The 23,603-nt window shown below is 38.2% G+C and overlaps 2 protein-coding genes across 2 annotated transcripts; one reads left to right on the forward strand and one right to left on the reverse strand.

Moving 5' to 3' along the window:
* Positions 1 to 11,745: 11,745 nt before the first annotated feature.
* Positions 11,746 to 15,400, forward strand: LOC134648272 (uncharacterized). The gene is made up of 4 exons (XM_063502761.1): positions 11,746 to 11,793; positions 12,078 to 12,277; positions 13,588 to 13,819; positions 15,327 to 15,400. The coding sequence occupies exons 1-4, from the start codon at positions 11,746 to 11,748 to the stop codon at positions 15,369 to 15,371; spliced, it is 525 nt and encodes a 174-aa protein (XP_063358831.1). The 3' UTR covers positions 15,372 to 15,400.
* A 2,189-nt stretch (positions 15,401 to 17,589) lies between these two features.
* LOC134648273 (uncharacterized) lies at positions 17,590 to 23,495 on the reverse strand. Its single transcript, XM_063502762.1, has 7 exons — positions 23,439 to 23,495; positions 23,204 to 23,360; positions 22,645 to 22,862; positions 22,098 to 22,208; positions 21,034 to 21,484; positions 20,114 to 20,244; positions 17,590 to 17,742 (listed from the first exon to the last, which is right to left on the reverse strand). The coding sequence occupies exons 2-7, from the start codon at positions 23,358 to 23,360 to the stop codon at positions 17,590 to 17,592; spliced, it is 1,221 nt and encodes a 406-aa protein (XP_063358832.1). The 5' UTR covers positions 23,439 to 23,495.
* Positions 23,496 to 23,603: the final 108 nt, after the last annotated feature.

Genomic DNA, 23,603 nt, shown 5'->3' on the forward strand with positions numbered 1-23,603 from the left:
TTGATAGCATAAATAGATATGTGGCGAATCTCTTTGATTCGCTTACCTCCGCCTGCGAACGCAACTTGACCTGACTTGTAAATTATTCTTGTTTTGTCAAATAAACTGGGTCAAGCAGATCTTGTCAGTAGAAAAAGGCGGCAAATTTGAAAAATGTAAGCGCGAAAGGATATCGTCCCATAGAAAATTTAAATTTCGCGCCTTTTTCTACTGACAAGATTTGCTTGACCATCTATAAAAATGTTATTCGTTTTTAACTATCGGAGATTAATTATTTAATATTCTCACATAATAGTGCCACAGTGCAGTAGTCCCACAGACCTGCCAGCCTATTATGGATAGCTTTATCCATCTTTATCCACGTGATAAAATAACTGTCACTGTTTTAACACCGTGGGAAAGAAAGTGACGGACACCGTTTTATCACGCTGTCACGTAGACAAGAACGACCATCATATCCGTACAGTACCTTTATATAGCCTGACCAGTAATATATGATAACTAGACGGGCCCGCAGCTCTGCTCGCGTAAATGAAGTAAAGAGTTTGTCTTATGTTTAGTTAGATACAGATATTATGATGTATTGAACCCTGCCAGGGTTTATAACTGTGATAGGGACTTCTTATTTATAACCGTTATTTGGATAACTTTATTCGCAAATTTCTCAAAAAATAATGTGATTTGATAAACGGCAAGATTGTATTTTTTCATCTACGTAGGTATTTATTTAAAACTTGTTTCAACATAAAATTATTATTTATTTTTATAAGCCCAATTGCAAAAACCACCGCCCATAAATCGTATTTTCATACAAACGTAAGTAGTCCCCATTTCCTTGTCTGGATATTGACATTACTTACGACGGCTACGGTGACGCAACGACCCAAAGTGAGTCCTGGCCTCCGACACCAGATCACGCCATGTTTCCCGGTCTTGCGATAGCTCTCGCCAGTCGCCATGGCCGAGGTTGAGCAGATCTTTAGCAACTACGTCGTTCCAGCGATACCTGTAGGACGTCCAATCGGGCGTCTCCCATTTCGTTGTCCCAAGTACGCTCTCTTCACGACACTATCCTCTCCCATTCTCTCGTATCCGACCCACTGAGCGCTTAGCCGCTTTGGTCTCTCCAATGCCCAAATACATCACCACTATAACGGAACACATCCTTATTTCTATGCAACAAAGTTATATTACGATATATTTGGCTACTTTAGCCTTCACTATTTATTTGATGCTGACTGTACATTTGCTTCATGAATTTGTAGTCTCCATTAGATATATACCGGAGCCACCAAGGCCGCTCAAAAATATCTGAACATGCACTTTAACTACATTATAATTTACATTGTTCAGATATTTGTGAATACCTCGGCCGCTCCGATATATCTGATGGTGACTGTTCAGCATGAAGAAAAAATCCTACCTGGTCTAGTCGTATCGTATTACGCGAGAAAACAGTTCCCGAATTGGTTATATCTGTAAAGTCATTAAAGTATAATTATCATACACACATTATTACGGGCACCATCCCTTAAACTGATGGGCTTCATAGTAAATAACTTAATTGCTATCAACTTTGTATTTTTGGCCCATCTCGGCAGCCCGTTCCTCGGACGAATCTGAATAATATAACTCAAAAAGAAATGTATAACAATTAAATACAAATTATTAACACGATAATACTAATTTGATTGATATTATTGATAAGTCATATATGGCATAAGTCACTCGTATGGTAAGCCCAGACTAAGGTTGAGGTTGACATCACTTTTTATTTTACTTCGTGTAATAAAACGCCGCAATAACTGTATACCAACATGACAAACAAAATCATTTGGTATGTCTGTAGCACCACCGAAACGAAACCAACCGAGAGTTGCCGAAAATGGCCGATCATCGTAAAATGAAGATTGTTATGAAAATTTCTTTTGCTTATTGTAAATTAAATACGCATCGAAAGCGATAGTTTTTATGCTCTAGTTCTATTCTCATATTTAGATAATAGATTTAAACAGTTTTTTCTTATCATACGTGCGTGGTATTCGAGATACGTGTCAAAAACTTTTTTAGAAATTTGTAAGGCGCCATCTCGCTTCTTCCCTCGTTTTTTATCCCGTTCTGGTTTTTCAATTTTATATATATAGATTGTCAAGAGGGCGCTGTTATTCTCATGTATAGGGTGACAATTCAGTGTAGTATGAAAAAATTAGTTCCAGTGAAATTCCGCAACATGGCGCAACCTCAATAGATCCTGGTTCACCTATACAATAAATGAAGAATTGATAGCTGTGAAAAAAATTCTTCAGCATATGATTCATTGTTGCCTTGCCCTAAGTGGAGTCTAAACGAGACAAATTTTCGCCAATCTGATGAAATTGTCCCATCGAATCAGGCTGTGCGAACACAAATGCCAATTTGATTCCCCGATCAAATCAGCAGTTGCGGACACAAAAATGCCAATTTTCGAAGTTAGTCGAACGAGCGAGCGAAGCGAAGCGAAGTTCTTATCGAACGAGCGAGCGAAGCGAAGCGAAGTTCTTACATTCAACTTTGATCACGCGGCTGGCTAGCGGCACGTCCCGGCATTTCGATGTTTTTAAGCTGAACTGTCAGAAGATAGTTTGATACACAATAACTTAAGTAAATTTGTTCTAATTTAAATGAAATTGGGTAAACGTGTAGTCGTGGGCATTATATTTAGGTCATTAAATTATGAGCAGGATCGATCAAGGGGTTATTGAGCTAGAAGAGCTTAGAAGGCCAAAAAGCTGTTTGTGAGGTGTCTTGCTATTCTGGTCATTTTATTTGCAAGAAAGTATGGTCGAGTTTGGTATCAAATGAAAGTGCTCGGCTTACACTTTTATGATATCGTTTTTAAATTTACCATTTTGAAATAATTAGCAAGATAAAAATAAAATAAACATAATATATAGGTATTTGACATTTGACAGGAAATATTTCGGCTTACCACAGATACAGTATCAGTTAAGGGCTCCACAGACCTTGCAATAAATCGTACGCGGTTTTCGATCCTTTGACGACTGCATTCAATTGATATTTTTGGCGAACCGCGAGTTCTCAGTTCGGGGCAAACTACTAGTATCTATGCAAATTGGTGATTAAATTGTGTACGTGTGGACGCTAGGTGAGATTGGCGCCAATAATTTTCCTGATCAAATCGGTCGATTTGCCCAGCTCGTCTGGATACGGCTTAAAGCCGTAACACACAACACACTATAATACCTAACCGCACCAAGGTCGTGGTGCGGTAGTGTGTTATGGCTATTAGGCTTCAGTCACACTCCGCTGTGGGAGCGAGACAGCATTACGCACACAGCAATTGTCCCGTTTATAAACCGAAGCGACGCGCGGATCGAACCAAGGTTGAGGAGCGGAAAAATTGGTGAGTTTTAGTTAGCCTGGCAACATTGACTGTCAAACCGCCAACGGCGCCAACAAAACGTCAACGACCAAAAAAAACCCAAAACGCGCGCCAACGAAGTAAATGAAGATTTGAAGAACGATACGAAGAACGAAAATAATAAAGTTGGTCTACATTGCAAACTTAATAACATAGGTTTTAATATACGTGTGCTACAAAAGTGTCTTCGTGTTTTAATACACGTATACATCACGCCGGCGAGTAAGGAAACTTTACCAAATATTTTTATTATAACATTAATTTGAATAAATTGACTTATTCTTTGGTATGTTGGCCCCGTAATACTTACTGATTTGTTATGACAATGCACCAAGAGAAACAGAAAGAATACCAGTGCCTTTGACTAACCTTGGAAACTTTGGTTTTCAATAAACTTAAAATAGCCATTCAAAGTATTCAAACTGCACATTAAAATCATTATTTAACAGCATAACAAAAAGAGGTACTAAATGTAGACCAATTAGACTGTAACAGATAGTTTTGAATGGAAACTGTAGAGATTTATCTCTATTTGGAAAAGTATTCTAGTGCCATAAACTTTTGGCATATTGTTTCTCCTGCAAATGTTTCTTTTGTATTTATATTAATCTTCTGAAAGTTTCGACAGGGGAATATCGCAAGAATTTATCTACTGTTGTCCCATACAAACACTATTTTAGTATTTTCTTAAGATTTGGATACACAAAATAAAATGTGTTGAACCGGACAGCCCGGGGACTGCTTCTAGATAAAATTGTATAACTTTTTATTGCTGTTCAATAAGTATATGTAAAAAAAACCGTTTATTCACAAATCTCGCAAAGAATAAATGTAATTATTACATTTATTCTTCTGCCAAACCACAGAGTGGTTTGTTGGCACACGAAACGAGGCTCCTTTATGCTTATGTAAGCTAGGTAGTTGATATGTAACTTAAACTTAGGTATCTACTTAACCCTTTACCATATGGGCAGCGCAGTGCAGCCCTATATGGCAGTTATAATTTTCACCTCTATTGATAGCTATTAAAGTTCATTTTTAAACAAATACTTTTTTTATTTATGACATGAAGTAAGGGGTTAGCTTTATATTCTTAAATAACAGTATAAAAAATGTCAAATGTGGTGTTCCATGCCTAAAGGGTCCTTGTGACCCACATAATAGTATATCTTGTGTTCACCAGGACCAGGAATCCTCTGCCAAGTGACATTTACTGCTTCAAATCTTTAAACCATGGATGCCGCTCAAGTAAGCATTTAGTCCATTTTATCTAGTTAGCTATATTTAATGCAGGGAAACCATTTTTTTTAATAAATTTTCATTGTAAAAAAAGTATGACATACCCTCAAATAATTTTCATAAATAATGTCTGACTATGAACAGATGTGATTAACTTATTTTGGATTTCTGCCCGTTGATATTTAACAACCTGACTGTACCTTACCATATCCTTTGTTTGTACAGTCGCCATCAGATATATCGGAGCAGCCAAGGTGTTAGAATAGAATAAATTCAATATACGCGATATAATCCTTTTTAATAGTTTTATTTCATGAGTAACTATAAGACAATATTACGCTACTATTGTCAAGGCGTTAGAGTGCGTATTCAGATATTTTGAGCACCTTGGGCGTTCTGCTATATGTGATGGCGACTGTACCCTATGCCTAAAATAATAAAAAGACCTTAGTTGTTACAGGAGAACGCAGACATACTTCCAGCCAATGTTGACCAGAACGAGCTTGTAAAGAACGAGCTTATAAAGAACGAGCTTGTAAAGCGCGAGCAAGCAGCCAAGTTCCAACACGCTATCTCATGCGGGGACCCGGCCTGCAGCCAGTCAGTTTGTTTGAAAATAAAGGTCTTTACAATTCTTCATTTAACCAAGTGTAAGGTGAGGATTCGGAGCTGAGTACAAACAAGTGTTCAGCTAGAATGATGATTTATTACTGCCCTAAATACATTAGTAAATGGTCCTTATATATATCCTATGAACTACGTACATAACTATATCTAGTATACACTACACCATCCATCGCATGTTTAAAAAAAATAAAAATAAACATTTATATTTTTTTTGTTTATAATACATTACTAAGTAACTATACCTACGTACAATGTTAATAGGTTACTTACACTAATAATATTCAAAGTTATAGAAAATAAAAAAACTACAATAACAAAACTACGAATATAAAATATTTACAAAATACAAGGTTTGGTGCGATTTTTATGCACCACGTCTTCTTTTCCATTTTTAAGTATTTTTACATTACATCCTAAATCCTCTAAAACTAAATAAGGTCCTACATAAATGCTTTGCATCTTATTATCCGATACATTTCTTAACCATAAGTAACTATTGTTGCTATAGCTAACAGGCTTTGAATGGGAGTCATATTTCTCCTTCCTTTTAAGTTTGCTGTTTATTAAATTAGTACGAGCATCTGCTTGCGCCAGCTCTAATCTATACTTTAATTCTAAAGGATAACTACCGTGATTATATAAGGGATTAACGTTACCATCTCTTAAGTTACTAGGAAGCATGCATAACTTACCGAAAACTAATTCATGAGGCGTGTACTTCGTCTCCGTGTGCACGGTGTTGTTATACGTAAAGCACCAGTAAGGCAACCAGTCGCTCCAAGAATTCGGTTTATTTTCGCATTGTATCCTTAAATAAGCTCCCATAGTTTTATGCGAATTCTCTAGAGCGCCGATTGATTCATGGTGATACGCTGTAGAGGGCAAATGAGTAATTTTTAGTAAATCACATACCTCTTTCATAGTGCCACTGATGAACTCGGTTCCTCGATCGGTTGCTATTTCTAATGGAATTCCATACCGTAGTACAAAGTTCTCTACGAATGATCGAGCTACAGTAACTGTATCTTTGGATCGTAAAGGATACGCTTCTACGAACTTTGACAGTTCGCACTGTATGGTCAGCACGTAACAATAACCATGTTCATCTTTTGGTAAAGGTCCCACTGTGTCTAAATAAACTTTTTCTAAAGCGCTATTAGCAGTAGTTGTTATTTCCATTGGTTGTTTAGTCGGTACACAATATTTTTGTTTTTGGCATTGAGTACATTTTGACACAAAATCTCGTATGTCCTTTTCCATACTAGGCCAATAATAGTGCTTTTTAATGTTATTAGACATTCTCCTAATCCCCGCGTGGCCACTTGTGGGAAGTAGGTGAAAGTCATTAATTATTACGCGTCTATCATGTAAATTATTTATTCTTTGTACATTACTTAACACACATATTCGCGGTCCGGACCAAACGTCATAGCTATTTATTTCTTGTATTAAGCCCGCAATAAAATCTTTATTTAATTCGTTTCTTATTATGCATAACTCTTTTACATTTATTTTCTTGCAAATTGAATCCAAATCTCTCGCTAATTCGGCTCGCGACAATAGCGATTGAGATGTTGAATTGAAATAAATACACGATTTGCTGGGCACGTAATTAAAATATTTAGACGTCTCTTTCACGAAATTCTCTCTCATAGCTTTTTTGTAATCCCTACATGACATAACACATAACTCAGTAAAATTTTCCGGTTTTTTAATGATATCCACAATTCTTGGGTGATCAGGCCTCGAATTAGTGGGTATATTAACAACCGAAGAACTTGTACTGTCTGTACCTTGCATACTCTCGATCTTTCGTCTTTGCGCTCGTGTCATCACATTTATAACTTGCTCATTCATTTGTTTCAAATCCTCTGACGTAATATTTATGCGAGACAGAGCGTCTGCCACGGAATTCTTAGAACCTTTCAAGTACTCAACCGTAAAATTATACTCCTCTAATTGTAATCGGAACTTTAGTAATCTACTGGTAGGGTCTTTCATAGTAAACAAATACACTAGTGGTCGGTGGTCTGTTTGCACTTTAAACTTTCTGCCGTATAGATAGGGTCTAAAATAGCGAATGCTCCACACTAGCGCTAATAACTCTTTTTCAACTGTAGGGTAATTTAATTCTGCCTTATTAAGACTTCGACTAGCGTAAGCTACAGGTCGACCATCATCGTTGCATAAAACTGATCCTAAAGCTTTTCCTGACGCATCACATTGTAAAAGAAATTGGTTTTCCTCCGAAAAATTTGGATATTGAAGTACTGGTGGTTTAACTAAAGCAGACTTTAATATTTGAAAAGACTGTTCACACTCTTGGGTCCATATAAATGGTACATCTTTACAGCACAACTTATTGAGCGGATATGCTTTATCTGCGAAATTGACAATGAATTTACGATAGTAACTAGCAAATGCCACGAAACGTTTAACTTCGTCGGCGTTCTGAGGAGTCGGATAATTATATAGAACTTTCGTTTTTTCGGGATCTGGTAAAATGCCCTTTTCTGAAACTACATGACCCAGATATAATATTTCTTTTTGTAAAAATTGGCATTTGGCAGGATTGAGCTTTAAATTTACTTTTCTTAATCTGCTGAAAACGTCTAATAAGTTTTGATTGTGTATAGCTAAACTTCTTCCGAAAACAACTAAGTCATCCTGATATACCAGACACTGTTCATAATTTAGACCGGACATGGCCACGGTCATCATCCGTGAAAAAGCGTTAGGGGAGGTTTTACAGCCTTGGGGGAGTCTAGTCATTTGATATTGATTTTTACTAGTTTGAAAAGCTGTAAGGGGGCGGCTTGATTTATCTAAATTTATTTGATAAAATCCCTGATACAAGTCTAGATGCGAAAAATAGATAGATCCTGATAAGGAGTCTAAAACTTCAGTTATATTAGGGAGTGGGAATTTATCGTCTTTTATCTGATTATTTAACTTTCTATAGTCGATGACCACGCGCCATTTCTTCTGTTTCGAGGAATCTAATTTTTTGGGAACTAACAATAACGGACTCGACCACGCGCTTCTTGCCTCTTCAATTATTCCATCATCTAACATTCCTTTAATCTGCCTATCAATTTCAGCCTTTTGCGAGTAAGGTAATCTGTAAGGTTTTACATAAGCTGGTGAACTACCCGGTTTTAATTCTATCGTCTGGTTATAAAGCTTTGTGGTGGTTAATTTATCACCCGGTAGGAAAAAGACATCCGGATATTTTGCGCATATATTCTCAATGGATTTCTGTTCCTCTTCGTTTAATTTACTCAAATCTAAAGCAGAAAACAACAACTTCACCCTTTCGGCATTCATAGTTGGCTTACTAAATTCACAAATAAAGAAATCGCTCAATCTGCTCTTATTAACTGTAAATCGGCTTAAATTTACGTCGCTATCCCTTGTATTTAATATTTTAATTGGTATTTTACCCTGAATTGGTTTAACTATAGCACTTGCAACATATATTCCCTCGCATAATTCCTGACTATTTACTACAAAATCCTCCGTAATACTAGTATCCATGTAATGAATGATTTCACTACGAGCGGGTATAGTTAAATAACTATTTGCCGGTTCTGATGAGCTTCTAAACCCTATCTTAGCTAACTGTCCGTGTCGCGATAGTAATCGTACAGTGTTTGTTTCAAAATCAATATTGGCTTTATGCTTCGCAAAGAAATCTTGTCCTAAAATACCATCCGCGCTACATGATAAATTCTCAAAAACAAAAAATGAATGCTCGAATTCACAGCCATTATAATTTAATTTTAACATAACATATCCGTTAGATGTTACTTGTCCGCCTATACCTGTGACACATAATCTCTTATTATGGAACGGAATGTCCCAATTTTGTATGATTTCATACTTTATCGCGCATAAAGATGCTCCCGTATCCAATAGCCAGTTGTAAGCGGTTTTCCCTATATTTAAGGTTACCCTATTTAAATCACTACACGTGTAAATAACATCAGTCTCGAAAAAAATGATTCAGCGATTCCGTATTTGGTGCACTCGGGTGTTGACCGGTCGAGCCATTCTCGGCGTGCCGTATCACGTGCAGGCTGCCACGAGCGGTGACCCCTCGGGCACGGGACCCGAAATACGAACCCCCTCGTGCCGGCCTGCCTCGTGACTTGTATCCACGGCCACCTCCTCGCGAGTTGCCTTGTTGGGGTTGAGGATATCGACCATAGGAGTACTGTCGCGGACCCCTTTGATTACGATGCCGATGACCTCTGTACGAGCTGTGAGCAAAGCCTCTGTGGTACCTGTTAAAAGAGTTTTGTGAGCGGTACATACCCATGACCTCCGATTGGCTGGACGTTGTCGGCCTCGATACATCTTCGTCCTGCGCAGCCTGGATCGCATCCTTCAAGCTGCTGAAGTTCCGCGCCGCAATGATGGTGCTGAGCCTTGGATCCTTCAAACCATCTGTGAACTTTTTAATGCACATTTTTTCGTTCAGCGGCTTTAGCACATCATAACTCGCCGAATTACCTTCTGCCTGAGTTATAGTCAACTCCGAAAAAAGTTTCTCTATTTCGGATCCATACTGATCTATACTACGCCAACCCTGACTTATATTTTGAAATCGGGAATGGATTGCTGTAAAGGACTTTTTAGGTAAAAGCGAGTTACGTAAATCCCTTATAAGTTGCTCTACGGTTGTATAAGTAGCTGACATACGTAATTTCGCACTTTCAGACAACCTTCCTTTTAACACAAATGTAATTAGCGACTTTTTACCTGTCTCGTTTAACATACCCGAATACATATCAACAGCATCTATTAATCTCTTTGTTGTTTCTTCAGTACCATCCATAAGTGGTATAAGACTACACGCTGACTTTAAATCGAACTCCATGGTGTCGAATTCACTGTATTCGCTATCGCTACTTGTACTTTCCTCCACCTCAGACTTTGAACATAACTCTAATATTTCGTTATGCAAACTAGTAATATTAGCATACAATTTGTTGGTCTCCTCAATAACTCCTGATTTTACGTCCTTTAGTAGGGAAAATTGTGCGATAAAATTATTACACCTATCTATAATATCATTAACTTTTGACAGTTGATTTTTTGTTATGTTACCTTCAAACCTTGATTTCCCTTTTTTAACTAAATATTTTCTTATTACGATTAACTCTTCGTAACATTTCAATAATTCATCTGCCATCACAAAATTATAACTACTAGTTTAATATACCTACGTGTTTTAACTTACATTGGCGTCACATTACTGTCCTTAATTTTCTTCATATGAAACTTTGTTCACTATATCACTTAGCAACAGTTGTTTCTCTGTCCGTTGAATTGTATCACAAAAGAAAATCCGATACACACACTACACGATACACGTTATCCGTTAACACTTCACTCAAACACTTATAGGAGCCGTACGAGCAGCACGCTGCAGCTCAGCTAGAGCGACCTCCTGGCGCATCCATTTCTTGTGGGTTTTCTTACACCTTCTGTACAGGGCGTAGCCTCCTCCAATGACGAATAAGACGAGCATTATGCCCAGGATAATATTAGTGGTACTTGCGTGGAATCGAAGTTCGTCGGTGCCCGCAGAAGCCTTATTGTCACCTCCGGCCGCAGTTTGTGCGATGATAACCTCTTCTTTTGATTTTGTAGCTCCCATGATGAAACTATGAATCAGCAACAGCGTAACCACTTAACCGTGAGAAACAGCATTACATTATTTAATTGTTCTGTTCATCGTCCACTTGAGCTATGTTTACATTGTAATTAATTGAGCTCTCAATATCACTCGGTGACTGACCGCACGCGCGACACCGTATATGGCAGGATCGCCATGTAAGGTGAGGATTCGGAGCTGAGTACAAACAAGTGTTCAGCTAGAATGATGATTTATTACTGCCCTAAATACATTAGTAAATGGTCCTTATATATATCCTATGAACTACGTACATAACTATATCTAGTATACACTACACAAGGATAGAAACCAACTTTGTTAGTAGCAGGGCTCGGAACCGGTTTTTTTTTAAACCCAAAATTGCCCAATATTTTTAATTATTCTATGCTCTTTACGCAGGACTGAATCATGTATTTAGGTAAACAACTTCGTATTATTAGATTTTCCCATTAAAAATGAAATAATAAACCAAAGAACGAAAAAGAACGTAATAATACCGGTAATTTTTGTATGAAGAAAAAACCCGTTCCGAGCTTTGGTCAGTAGAACAAGGCACAATTTTTTTTATGGAGTTCAATCCATCATTGAGCCTGCATTTTCCAAATGTTCTACTAACAAAGCAATTCACGCCCTTACCACGAGTTCGCTGACATATTTATTTGCCAGCGTGTGCTTAACTTACTTTTTATGCATCTCGCTTGTACTGGCATACGTTAGTGAATATGTCAGTGTCAAACTCGTGGTAAGGCTAATGGTATGTTCTGTGAAGGTCGACATGCGTCGAAGCACCCGAGCTGCTTACATCGCCATTGTTAGTAACTCGGTAGGTACTACTTACAGGGCTAGCGTGTTTTATTTGAAATGTTTGTAATTTTTGTGCAGATTAAGTCTGTGACAACCCTACTGTGTTCTTGTGTGGCGTCGGCATTTACGTACATCAAAGGCGTCGGTCCTCTGTTACTTTTTACACACTGTGTCTATACCATTCTGACACCGTGACACCTGACGTGCTGGCTCTATGGCCTGAATGTCGACTTATAATATTTTCTCCTTGTAGTTATAAATGTTATAATATTGCCTACAATCTAACAATATATATTGTTACAGGCCTTAAAGGACCATTTTGCTATATGCCAGCAAAGATCGAACTGCGTGCACTGCAAGTTTCTCTTCAAATTCTTCGGCTACCACGCCAAAAGGTGCACTGATGACACGTGCCGGGTGTCATTCTGCTCTCGCATAAAGCAGAAATTTGCGTTGAATGAAACTTTGTCACATTATAAGAGGCATCAAGCTGTGGATCTGCTGTAAGTTTCATTTTTCAATTAAAGTTATATCAGCCACTGAAAGTGGGATGAGTACACGTTGTATAGGTAATACTGAGCAACTTTTACTATGGGACCAACCCCGAAATCGCAGAAACAAAATTGACTTTCCCATACATTTTGGCTGGCTCATATTGTTATCAATTTTTTAACAAGCAGTTTCGTGTGCGAGCGATATTCCAAATTTTATATTAAAGGAAAAAAATTGAAATAGTTACGCTTCCGGCAGGACTTGAACCCGCATTCTCCGCAATCCGTGCGTTGCTCTTAACCAATTGAGCTACGGAAGCCTACCAGGACATCGATTTCGTCCAGGAAATTGATTTGTGTATGGGTTAGCACATTGTTACTGGTGAATTCTCAATGCAACTTGAGACTCTGTTGCCGTCAAAAGATGTAATCGTCTCTCGGTAGATGTCGCTATACGCCACCCTTATGGCGTGTATGCATAAAGGAAGGGATGGAAAGATTTGCGCAACGCACGGATTGCGGAGGATGCGGGTTCAAGTCCTGCCGGAAGCGTAATTTTTTCATATTGATATCTTGTATGGGAGTGTCAATTTTCTTACCGCATTTTCGGGCTTGGTCCCATAGTAAAAGTTGCTCAGTATGACCTATACGAGTACTTATATCACTTTCAGTGGCTGAAGTAACACGTTGAAATAGATTCTCGATAGAGAACCGCGCTCTGCCACAGAATTAATAATAGTACTATAGGTACAGAAGAGTCACTCTAACAAAACCCGTTTATTACGACAGATGACCGCTAGGTGGCGCAAGCGCGGGCAGGCGTCCGTTCCGTAGCGGCGCGCGACAAGTACTATGGCTAGACACCAAAATTGTTGTAAATCGCGGAGTGAGCCACGCCTGGCTCTGCCGAGGGTCGCGCGCCTTGCCTCGGCCGAGGCGTCTACATTGGCCATTAGCCGCGCGAGGAAATTGCCTCGCGCGTACGCTCGCTCTGTGTGGACCCGGCTATTGTCAAATGAAATTCAAAGCACCCTCTAATGCAGGCCATGGAGTTATGGCCCTTAACCTTACAGACATGAATTCTATAGTAATTTAAATTGTATTTCTCTTATTTACTCGTAATGCATGTTAATTATAAGATGTAATGTTTTGAAAAGATGTGTCCCGCCGAGTTTGTTGCCGGTCCCATATTGGGATACCCTCCTCCAATTGAGGGGGGATTTAAATCTTCTCGAGGCAGAGGTGTAGAGTTGGAGCCGGTGTAGATTTGACGTTCATAAGCGCATTGTAATATGCCTACTTGAATAAACTCTATCTTTTAGACTCAAAATAATCTCAACGGACTACCTCAACTATTTCGGGGGAGCTCAGGACAAAGCGGCATACGCGGTCAAAGTGGAAACCTACATTTACGAACGTGCGTTCACGCAGGACGAATACTACCGTCTTCTGGCAGTTAAGATGTGGGACATACAGATGGATATAGATGAGAGAGTGGATGAGAGATTCGGTTATTTTTGCGATCGCCGCGACGTGGAGTCGAAGGCTAGTCAGGTAAGGATCGTGGTCAGGGTTCGAAAGGATAATTATCAATGATAAGTTATGTATACGAGTCCTAACCAAGATAAGTAATAAAGAAAGTTGTAGACCACATTTCACGAAATTAAATATTCTCACCCTTACATCCTTATACATCATGGAAACCTGTAAATTTGTGCGAAAACACGAAAGCTTATTTGTAAAACCCCAAAATCCCAAACCACAACTACATAACTTACGTATCCGCAATAAACTTGTACAAGCAGTTCCCGCTAACCTACATTTCTTCAACAAAGGCCCTTACTCGATGTCCATTCGAATATATAACCAGGTCCCCCAGTACATAAAAAATGAAAATAAATATGATAACTTTGTAAATAAGCTCAAGACTTACCTTTTAACCGAATGCCCATACACTCTGCAAGAGTTTATGGACAATTAATTAGTTTAATTTCCCTTATATACCTATGTATAATATTATTATGTTGCCACGCCCTTGTAGGGTCCATGCTGTACCTAATCTAAGTTAACACCTGTAATACCATGGATTGCGATTAAATGATTATGATTATGATCTTGATAATTATCGTGTTTTTTATGCCTGATAATTATCGACTTGATAATAACCTCATAAAATTTATAAAAAAACGCCCCAATTATTCAAGGACCGTGGTTTTTACTTGTGTCCGACGGTACACCATTTTTGTAGATGGAGATTCCTAATCCTTTATGGTTATGGTCTATGTATGTATTTAAAGCTGGAAGAGATCCCTTATAGGGATAAGTTTGCCCTTGTACTTCAACCTATATTGTGTGTATACAGTAAGCAGCAAAATAAACCAAAGTGACCAAATATATCTTAGCAACATAAGTTATGTTACATAACTTTGTTACCATAGAAATAAAGCTGTGTTCCGATATATTTGACCACTTTCGCCGTCACCATATATTTGATCATAAAGTGGTCACTACGACTACTGTGATGTATACTTAGTGCCGTGTACCTGCCGTATCTTTCGTCTAAGGGGGCCCACTGATTATCAGTCCGGACGATCTGTCGTTCAGAACTGTCAACATTTTGTTCTTACTGACAAGTAATCAGTGGGCCCCATAAAAGAACTTATTTTTAAAATTATACTCATCATCTTCCTCGCGTTGTCCCGGCATTTTGCCACGGCTCATGGGAGCCTGGGGTCCGCTTGGCAACTAATCCCAGTAATTGGCGTGGGCACTAGTTTTTACGAAAGCGACTGCCATCTGACCTTCCAACCCAGAGGGTAAACTAGGCCCGTATTGGGATTAGTCCGGTTTCCTCACGATGTTTTCCTTCACCGAAAAGCGACTGGTAAATATCAAATGATATTTCGTACATACGTTCCGAAAACTCATTGGTACGAGCCGGGGTTCGAACCCGCGACCTCCGGATTGCAAGTCGCACGCTCTTACCGCTAGACCACCAGCGCTTAAAAATAAAATTAAAATTATTATTTAAAATTATACTAATGAATATTTTTCCTTACAGACTGACGATGTTCTCATAGTCCCTATTCCCCCGGAGGAGAACTAAAAATTTAACAAGTCTTAAAAGTGTCTTATGAAACCCTGCAATTATCCTCTATAGTTCGTTTTTTTAGCATTATAAAATTTATAAATAAGGTAAACAATCTTGACGTGTCTTTTTATTGAAAAACTCGCTTTAAAAATAAATAGTGGCAAATATGTAACAATTATGAATCTAATACGATCATTTATATTCTTCTGCTGCTTCTGATTTAATAGTTACTGATGTTTAAAAAGTGTTTTTCAATTAAAAGACATGTCAAGATCGCTTACCTTCTTTCTAATGCTAAAAAAAAACGAACTATAGTCGCCTAGATGTCAAAACTTGCCAATAAAAATGCAATTTTGATTTGTCAAAACAAAGATTAAAATTAGAATGGAACAGGAGACCTTTTTATAGGTCTCTGGGCGGCTCGAGGTTATAGCAATTTGATTGTGATATTTGTGATTCGTATTCATATAAGCTTTTTGTAATTTTTTGTACACATTGATGTCAAGTATAAGCCGGGTTTTTTACTTCTTTCTTAGGACCCGTTTTCCTAGGATAGCTGTGCCGTCATATAGCGGCCGTCTCCATACTAAATAATACGGCTAAATATGGATGTCGTAGTATTTGTATAGAGACGGCCGCTATATGACGGCACCGCTTTCGGGGGAAACCAAAGCTTTAGGACAACTAGGCAAACTTGATACAATGAATGTGTAAAAGGTTTTTTGATTAATAAAGACCTCTTTGTTTAGAACAAGTTAATGCCTATAGATTTGATATAATTGTATTAAGAAATAAAAACAAAGGCTTTAACAATTAAAGCATTTTAATACTTCACTTTCTTTTTTAAATAATCCAAAAATTGTCACACTGGGTTTCCCTGTCCATCCGTTAATTCGGTGGTTGTATTTGAGCAATTTATTATCTTTTTACGCATCTTAATACCCTAATATGTTAAGGTGATCTTATCAAATTATTATTTCACGTCTTTTTAATACTGATACCTAAGTGATAACATCTCGAACCGTAAAAAATAATTAGCATTTTAACACTTAACAACTTTTCTATGGTCAAAGTTCATTTATCTTCTATAATTATATATAATTATATTATAATATTATAATTAGTTCTTCATACTCCAGTCTCATTGGTTCATAATCCCCGTAAAGTTCTTTCTGTAAATAAATAGAATAATAATTTAATAAAACCCACCGAGTCACCCATTAGTACTGTGTTCTAGTTCCTTAATATATGTATTTGACCCCGTTTTTTACAGCCTTAGGGTTTGATTTCCGTATATTATTTAAATTATGTATGTAAATAGTTATCGTTTTACAAGGGGGCAAAGTTGTTGTTTAATTCCTCGTGCTAATATTGACATCAGAGCAAGCAAAAGATTCCAAAATTGAACCACAAGCGTAGCGAGTGGTGCGAAAATGGAATCTTGCGCGTTGCATAATAAATATGAACTTATCATTCAAAATCATCACTTCAAAGTCATTTGCACCAGCCAACACGAGAAAACAACTCAAAATTTGTATCTTATTACTTTGCCACTCTTGTGTATAAAATACAACTTTCTCACAAGTTTTTGAAGTATCAAGAGAGTCTTTACCAGATGGTACCAGGTGGTGAAAAATATTTTCCATAATGTCCATCCATATCCAGAGAGGAAAATGAGAACTACGTTTGAATAGAGCAGCGGTCGTTACCCTTTCCTCTTAGTTAGAGTTAAGAGCCAACAGGAGCTAAGATTTAAATATTTTAGGTAAATATACCCGTCTCGCTAACGGAAGCGGCTCCTAAAACTAGTGCGATAAGGACAAGGCGAAAAATCCTGCGTAAAAATCTCAAAAATCGAGGTTTCGTACTCGACTGTTTCCTCCTCCAAAACTTAACCAATCGTGACCAAATTTGGAAATCTAAATGATAATGACATTATCTGTGTCGGACCGTTTTGCTTTTTTGACTAATTGATATCAGTTTTGAATAGCACGCCTCTCATTGCGGCATAGTCAATTAGGCCATTTTGGCCATTTTTGAAGGGCTCTAGCGCCTTAAAAAACAAAAATATCAAAAAAAGCAAAACGGTCCGACACAGATATTGACAATATTAATCTGTGTTGAAAAAATCATTGCTCTAGCTTCAAAACCCACGGAGGAAACAGTCGAGTACGTTTGTATGGAGAAATGACCACTCCTGTTGGCTCTTAACAGATTTCTCTTTGATAATAAATTAGTTGGGATTGCATACCAATTCCTTTGGGTCCGCCAAACCCGTGCCCTGGAGGTCGAGCCGCAGCGGCACCCCGCGCCGCGCCGCGCGCCGCGCCGCCGCCGCGCGCGCCGCCAGCCCCGGCGACAACCGGCACCCCGTCACTAGCAGCCGCTGTTGATTTCAGGGATGTAACGGATGTGGTTTTATCGGAACCGAAAGCGGAACCAGATGTTTTAAATTTAGCTTATCGGAACCAGAAACGGAATCGGAACCGGAACCAGAATCGGAGCCTGAGTCAGTACTATCAGTAGGTATACATTACACAACACAACACATACGAATACGTACTTTAAATTCAAAAACACGGATAAACCAGAACATCTAATTACTGCAGCACGTGGCAAGCGGGGCTATGAGCGAATGACTGGTATAAACCTGTTTGTTTTCGATGTACACCGCTCATGTCCCGCTGCCGCGCTAAGCATTGACATCCGATATAACTTCCGTTTCAAAAGTAACGGAACCGGAACAGAAACGGATGTGTAATACCAAACGGAAGTTCCGACTTAACGGAAACGGAGCTCCGTAACATCCCTGGTTGATTTACAATCACTTTCAAAACACACAATATATATAACACTGATTTAAACTTTCACGATTTTTACACATTATTAAATTATACAACGGGACTTAATCGCGTATCTAAGTTTTAAGATTTACCTCCGACGTTTCGTTTCGTTTACACAATATATATGTTACCGTAAAATTGTAAACACTCGTCATATTATTAATCTCGCTAGTTACATTATAAACTGACGGTAGGGAGATTATAATCTAACCTAACCTACGTTAGATTATAAACTAACGGGTTCACAATCTTACGGTGTCATATATAACTGTTTGTTTGCTACAATATACAAAAACAAACTTAACAAGAAATTGTGTAAAATAGAAAAAATAAAATAAAATATACATATTGTGCCATACGTAGTAACCGTATATAAGTTTGTAGCTTTCTAGTAGAGCCCGAAGGCTTATCCTATTGTCTATTGTTCAGTAAAACCGCACGTGCTACTTACCTGCAAAAAAGGGTCCTAATTATTCTATTTGGCACCTGAGCGCGGGCTAGTCCAACGCTCAAAAAACCAGTGTTGGTGCGCTCTCCGATAACGCGCCTTTGTTACGCATCTCGATGACACATTTTAGACTGGTTCTGTAGCGTTCGACTCGCCGGCACTCAGTAACCGAAGTACCGATTTTTTATGCAGGTGGTTGTGGCACGTGGCACGAGCGGTTTTTCTTAACAATAGACAATAGTATTAGCCTTCGGGGTCTATTAGAAAGCTACAAACTATACCTATGGGGGCATTTTTTTTATTTCGAGCGCTCGAATGACACCATCAATCTAAATAATATAAATGATAACTGTGATAAGATTGACGCCAGTTTAATTTCTGATCAATTGTCTCGTCTGGACGCCCACTGTAGTAGTAACAGGGGCCCATTTCTCGAACGATATTAGTTTAACCCTTAAATGCAGTGTAGGATGCAGCCTACACAAAAAACATCTAACTTTATACATAATTAGAAAAACCTATATATGTCTATTTATACAGCGTGATTCAGGAGACGTGAGCAGGATTAACACTGCGCATTTTGTAAATTTTAAGCAACTGTTTCGTATCAGTATTAGTGAGGTTAACGTTAATTTTCTAGTCGTGATGAAAAAAAAAGTTATTAATTTATTTACGACATGCGTGGTCACCCTAAAATTAGAATACTAAACTATCGATATTCTGTGTCAAATTGAATGTCATCACTGTCATTACGGTCTGGTTACTTTTGAAAATTCGTATCTCACTCAAGTTTGACAGTTTATTTTCTTCGTAATCAAAATGCTGTCATTACGGTTAAAGAGATTTTATGTTTATTAATTAGGTCTTGTAGGGTGACCATGATTGTAGAGAATTAAATTTGCCCTCACCAAAAAGTTAAAAAATATGAAAAAGTGTGGTTGTTTCACCCAAATACGACGGTGATCGATCAATTATCAGTTACTGAGTGTGCAGGATTAGTCCTGCTCACGTCTCATGAATCACCCTGTATATTATTTCAATAGTAAAATTAATCCGTTTTCCGATTTTTTATATAAATTTATGCAATATTTTAATTTATAAAAATTACATTCGTTTTCAGATTTTTAGTATGTGATTTTGGATGTTTTTTTTGGGGTGTGTAATTATTTTATATTTAAAAACTCTTATCATAGGTGTATCACAAATAGTGTACCTTTCTAATGATAGTTGGATTTATCATATACCTATCTCTTACTGAAAATTATATATTTACATAAATATGATTTAGCCTATGCAACTTCTAACACTGATTTCGCAGTGAAAATCGATGTTATAATTTTTTTACCATTTTTCCCATAATCAGCAAACAATGACGTAACACGTATATTAATTTCGGGTAAAAATAAAAAAACATGCATTTAAGAGTTAATACTATTCGATAAATGGGCCCCAGTAGGTAATTATACCGTGAGCTCGGGGCAGCCGCTGATGATGGCCACCAAATCGTCGTCCTCAAAGGCCATCGCCATCAGCGACAGCGAGCGGAGCCGCGTGCCCCAGCGACACAGCGCCTCCGTTACGAAGCGCCCGCTCATATCTACGACCAACGAACTAGAATAACTTATACTGGATCAACCAAATCTTGTCAGTAGTGAAAGGCGGCAAATTTGAAAAATCGCGGGTTAGCAACACTGTGTTCGAATAATTTCAAAATCGCGTGTCATCTGTGTGTTATCTGTGGAATGTGGATCGTGAATGACAGCCATCATCTTATTGTTTACATTCTGAATCGTTTCTATTTCAAGAGAAATTTCTGCTGTAATCATTAAATACCAAGATTATGCATGACTTCAAGCAAAGCTAAGGTGCCTACAATATACAATCATGCTCGTTGACGGTAAACATTACTAAAATTTGAGGTTATGATAATTCACTCGAACTGACGTATGAAGGGCGGAAAAATAAACACGTTTTGGTTCGATGTACATTGCTGCTTTTCTTAGCGCAATTCTGCTCTTTGAGTGTTACATGGTGTTACCCTACTTTAATTTGCAGTACATTGCTACTGACAAGATTTGCTTGACGCACTATAGAAGCCTGAACGCCTACCGCGAACCACGTTCGAAATGTTGCCTCTCTGTCGGACTTGTAAATTCGTACGTAAGTGTGACAGGGAGGTAACACGTCGAACGTGGTTCGCGGTAGGCCCTCAGGCTAAAGAAACACGAAGAATTTTTTACATTGGTAATAATAAGGTACTTTGCATGGCCGATAGCCTAAATATTTTCTATCTCCGCTCATTGGAGCTGTAAAAAAACCTATTATTTATTGTCCACATGTGGATTCATAGACTATGTGTGGATTACAGGCCTAAAATTATACACACCGTCACAGTTCCAAAACTCCAAGGTTCTCAAATCCTTGCAGTCCTGCAGTATAGCTCCCGCGGCCTCATCAGGCAGTTGATACTGAACCCGGAGGTACTTCAAACAAGTCAATCGTGATAGAGGCTTATAATCATAGCAAGGCATCGTGTCCTTTTCGTCACGTATTTCTAGATATTCCAATTTGGGCATCTTATCCAGAACCGCTTGTATTCCTTTGCATATATCGGCAGACATATTGGTAAGGACCAACTTCTTCAGCCCATCAAGGCGCTCGACAGCAGAGAACAAGTGCTCGGAATCCATATCATCACAGTCTTCCAAGGCAAGGGATTTTACGCTTGACAAGTCTATAGTATTGAAAAAATCCCCTTTCACTATCTGACAATTGCGCAATTCTAATTCTTCTAAGGCTTTGTCCGCTATAAAATGGGAAATACAGTGGTCCGATACCTGTAAAAAATTAAAGAAATCACCTCGCGACTTTTCTAAACGGTTTTCATGTTTTTTTATTTATTTAAACTAGTGACTGAATATAAATCTGGCGTCGTATACACCCCATTATCTTTCTTTAGATCTTATTTTTCTTGATATTTGTAATTTAGATTGCATCAGATTGTCAGGCCCGGCGCCCACTATCCGCCGCCGCCGAGGCTTCCTCAGGCATGCGGAGGCGTTCACAGGCATACCAAGATCCAAGATGTGCTAAGGAATGCCGAGGCATAGCAAGGTATCTTAATGTAAGGCCTGAGTGGACGCTCGAAGCGGAGCGTTCGGCGGGGCGTGCAACGTGGCGTCGAGCTCCCAAGGGATTTGAGCAGCGTGCACTAAGGCCGCTCCTATACGTTTGCATTTGTTTAACATGCACGCCGCACGCCCCGCCCCGCTGCACGCCCAACTCGAGCGTCCACTCAGGCCTTACACTTATTGTTAGACATGCCGAGCAGTTCTTAGCATTTCTGAAGTACCTACCTACTATTTACTATTTCTAGAGATAGTGAATAGAGCTATTTTGTGGTACAGGACTAAACACCTAAATTAAGTGGTATCAAAGTGAATTACTTACATTACATGAATAGAAGTACAGCCCTTGCAAGCACTTGAAGTCCATGTTCAGATTGTATGGGAACCGTTCTAATAAACCACAGCAGCTACAACGGTTATGCAAGCTTTCAAGCTGCAATAATAACCCATGTTATATTAATATGTAAGTACAGTAAAAATAATAAATATAACAACGATACAAGAACAACCAACAATACAATATCATTTACAACAACAATAGGTACACAATACAATTACAACCAACAATTTGTACAATCAACAATTGGTACAATTTTACCATCGCCCACACTGTTAACTGACTGACAGTTTGTAGACCATATTACAAAAGGCATAAGGTGCTGTTTGTTACACATAGTAAGCTCAGTACCTAAGGTTTGTATTGTAGGTAGGTAATAGACGATATTATATATTTATACCTACATAGTTTGTCACACAAATAAATGCCCGTACCAGGAATCAAACCCGGGGTTGTTAAATACTTTGACAAATAATTACATTATCTAATTGAAACGACTGTATAAATACTTACCGACTGTATAAATACTTACCGTCAGACTTTCTAAATTAGGACAGTTTTCTCTAATTCTTATTAAAGTTTCCAAATTGTGGCAGTAAGTGGCCACAACTGATGGGCCAAGTTTGTTGATCCACATATCAAATGACTTGAAGTCAAGTTCATACATAGAGTGAGGAAGTTTCAAAACACGAGCATTTGGACTAGTCTTCTTGGATTGATCATGGTCATCTAATATACTTATATGAATTCCTGAAAAGATCAATTTTATCCATAAACCCTTTTTGATGATATAGGATCCAAACAAGCAGTCAAATCACCTGATGGTAAGCCATTACCATCACTTATGTACACCCTCGAGCAGTTCGAAATGCTGCGTGGCTGGCATTTAAGATGGGAGTACACTCTTTTCTTGAAGGTTCGAAGGACTTTTCTGTTTATTGTACAACAAATTGCATATTCCTAAGAAATAATGCTAGGCAATTAAGATGTACATCACTTAATGACAATTTGTGCATGGGTAAAATATATCTAACCAAAGAGCATCCAAAGACCATGGCACGACCAGAGAGTCCTTAATATTATTAATTCACCTTGTAAGTACCGCAGAACCATTCCCTGCCATTGCCGGCTGGTGCTCTCCGTCCGAATGATGTCCCGAACAGGTACATATTGCAGTACAGTGCGCCAGCAATCTTCATTTATGTAATCCAGTATTGTCCGATCATTATTTGTTTGTGCTTCTAACATCTGCAATTTACAATACTAGAAAACTAAAGCATAATAATTTTAACATACTTTTACTAACAATGTAATGAAAAAACTAACCAAATTTAATATTTTTGCAAACGGGAACCAATCCACACAATATCTCCATTCGAATTTTTACTAGGTACATGCTTTAACGTTATGGTTCAATTTTCAAAATATTTATTTTTAAGTAATAATCACAGTAGACACAATTGAGACGCAATAAAGTTGTATTATAGACGT

The sequence above is a fragment of the Cydia amplana genome, chromosome 5 (genome assembly GCF_948474715.1).
Source record: "Cydia amplana chromosome 5, ilCydAmpl1.1, whole genome shotgun sequence".
NCBI classification, from domain to species: Eukaryota; Metazoa; Arthropoda; class Insecta; order Lepidoptera; family Tortricidae; genus Cydia; species Cydia amplana.

Coding starts and splice junctions, on each gene's coding strand:
- LOC134648272 (XM_063502761.1), top strand. CDS start 11,746: ATGCGTCGAAGCACCCGAGCTGCTTACATCGCCATTGTTAGTAACTCG. Junction 11,794..12,077: donor TCGCCATTGTTAGTAACTCG/GTAGGTACTACT, acceptor ATATTGTTACAG/GCCTTAAAGGACCATTTTGC. Junction 13,820..15,326: donor TGGAGTCGAAGGCTAGTCAG/GTAAGGATCGTG, acceptor TTTTCCTTACAG/ACTGACGATGTTCTCATAGT.
- LOC134648273 (XM_063502762.1), bottom strand. CDS start 23,360: ATGTTAGAAGCACAAACAAATAATGATCGGACAATACTGGATTACATA. Junction 21,485..22,097: donor TGTACTTCTATTCATGTAAT/GTAAGTAATTCA, acceptor AATTTTTTACAG/GTATCGGACCACTGTATTTC. Junction 17,743..20,113: donor GCGGCTGCCCCGAGCTCACG/GTATAATTACCT, acceptor TGAAATCAACAG/CGGCTGCTAGTGACGGGGTG.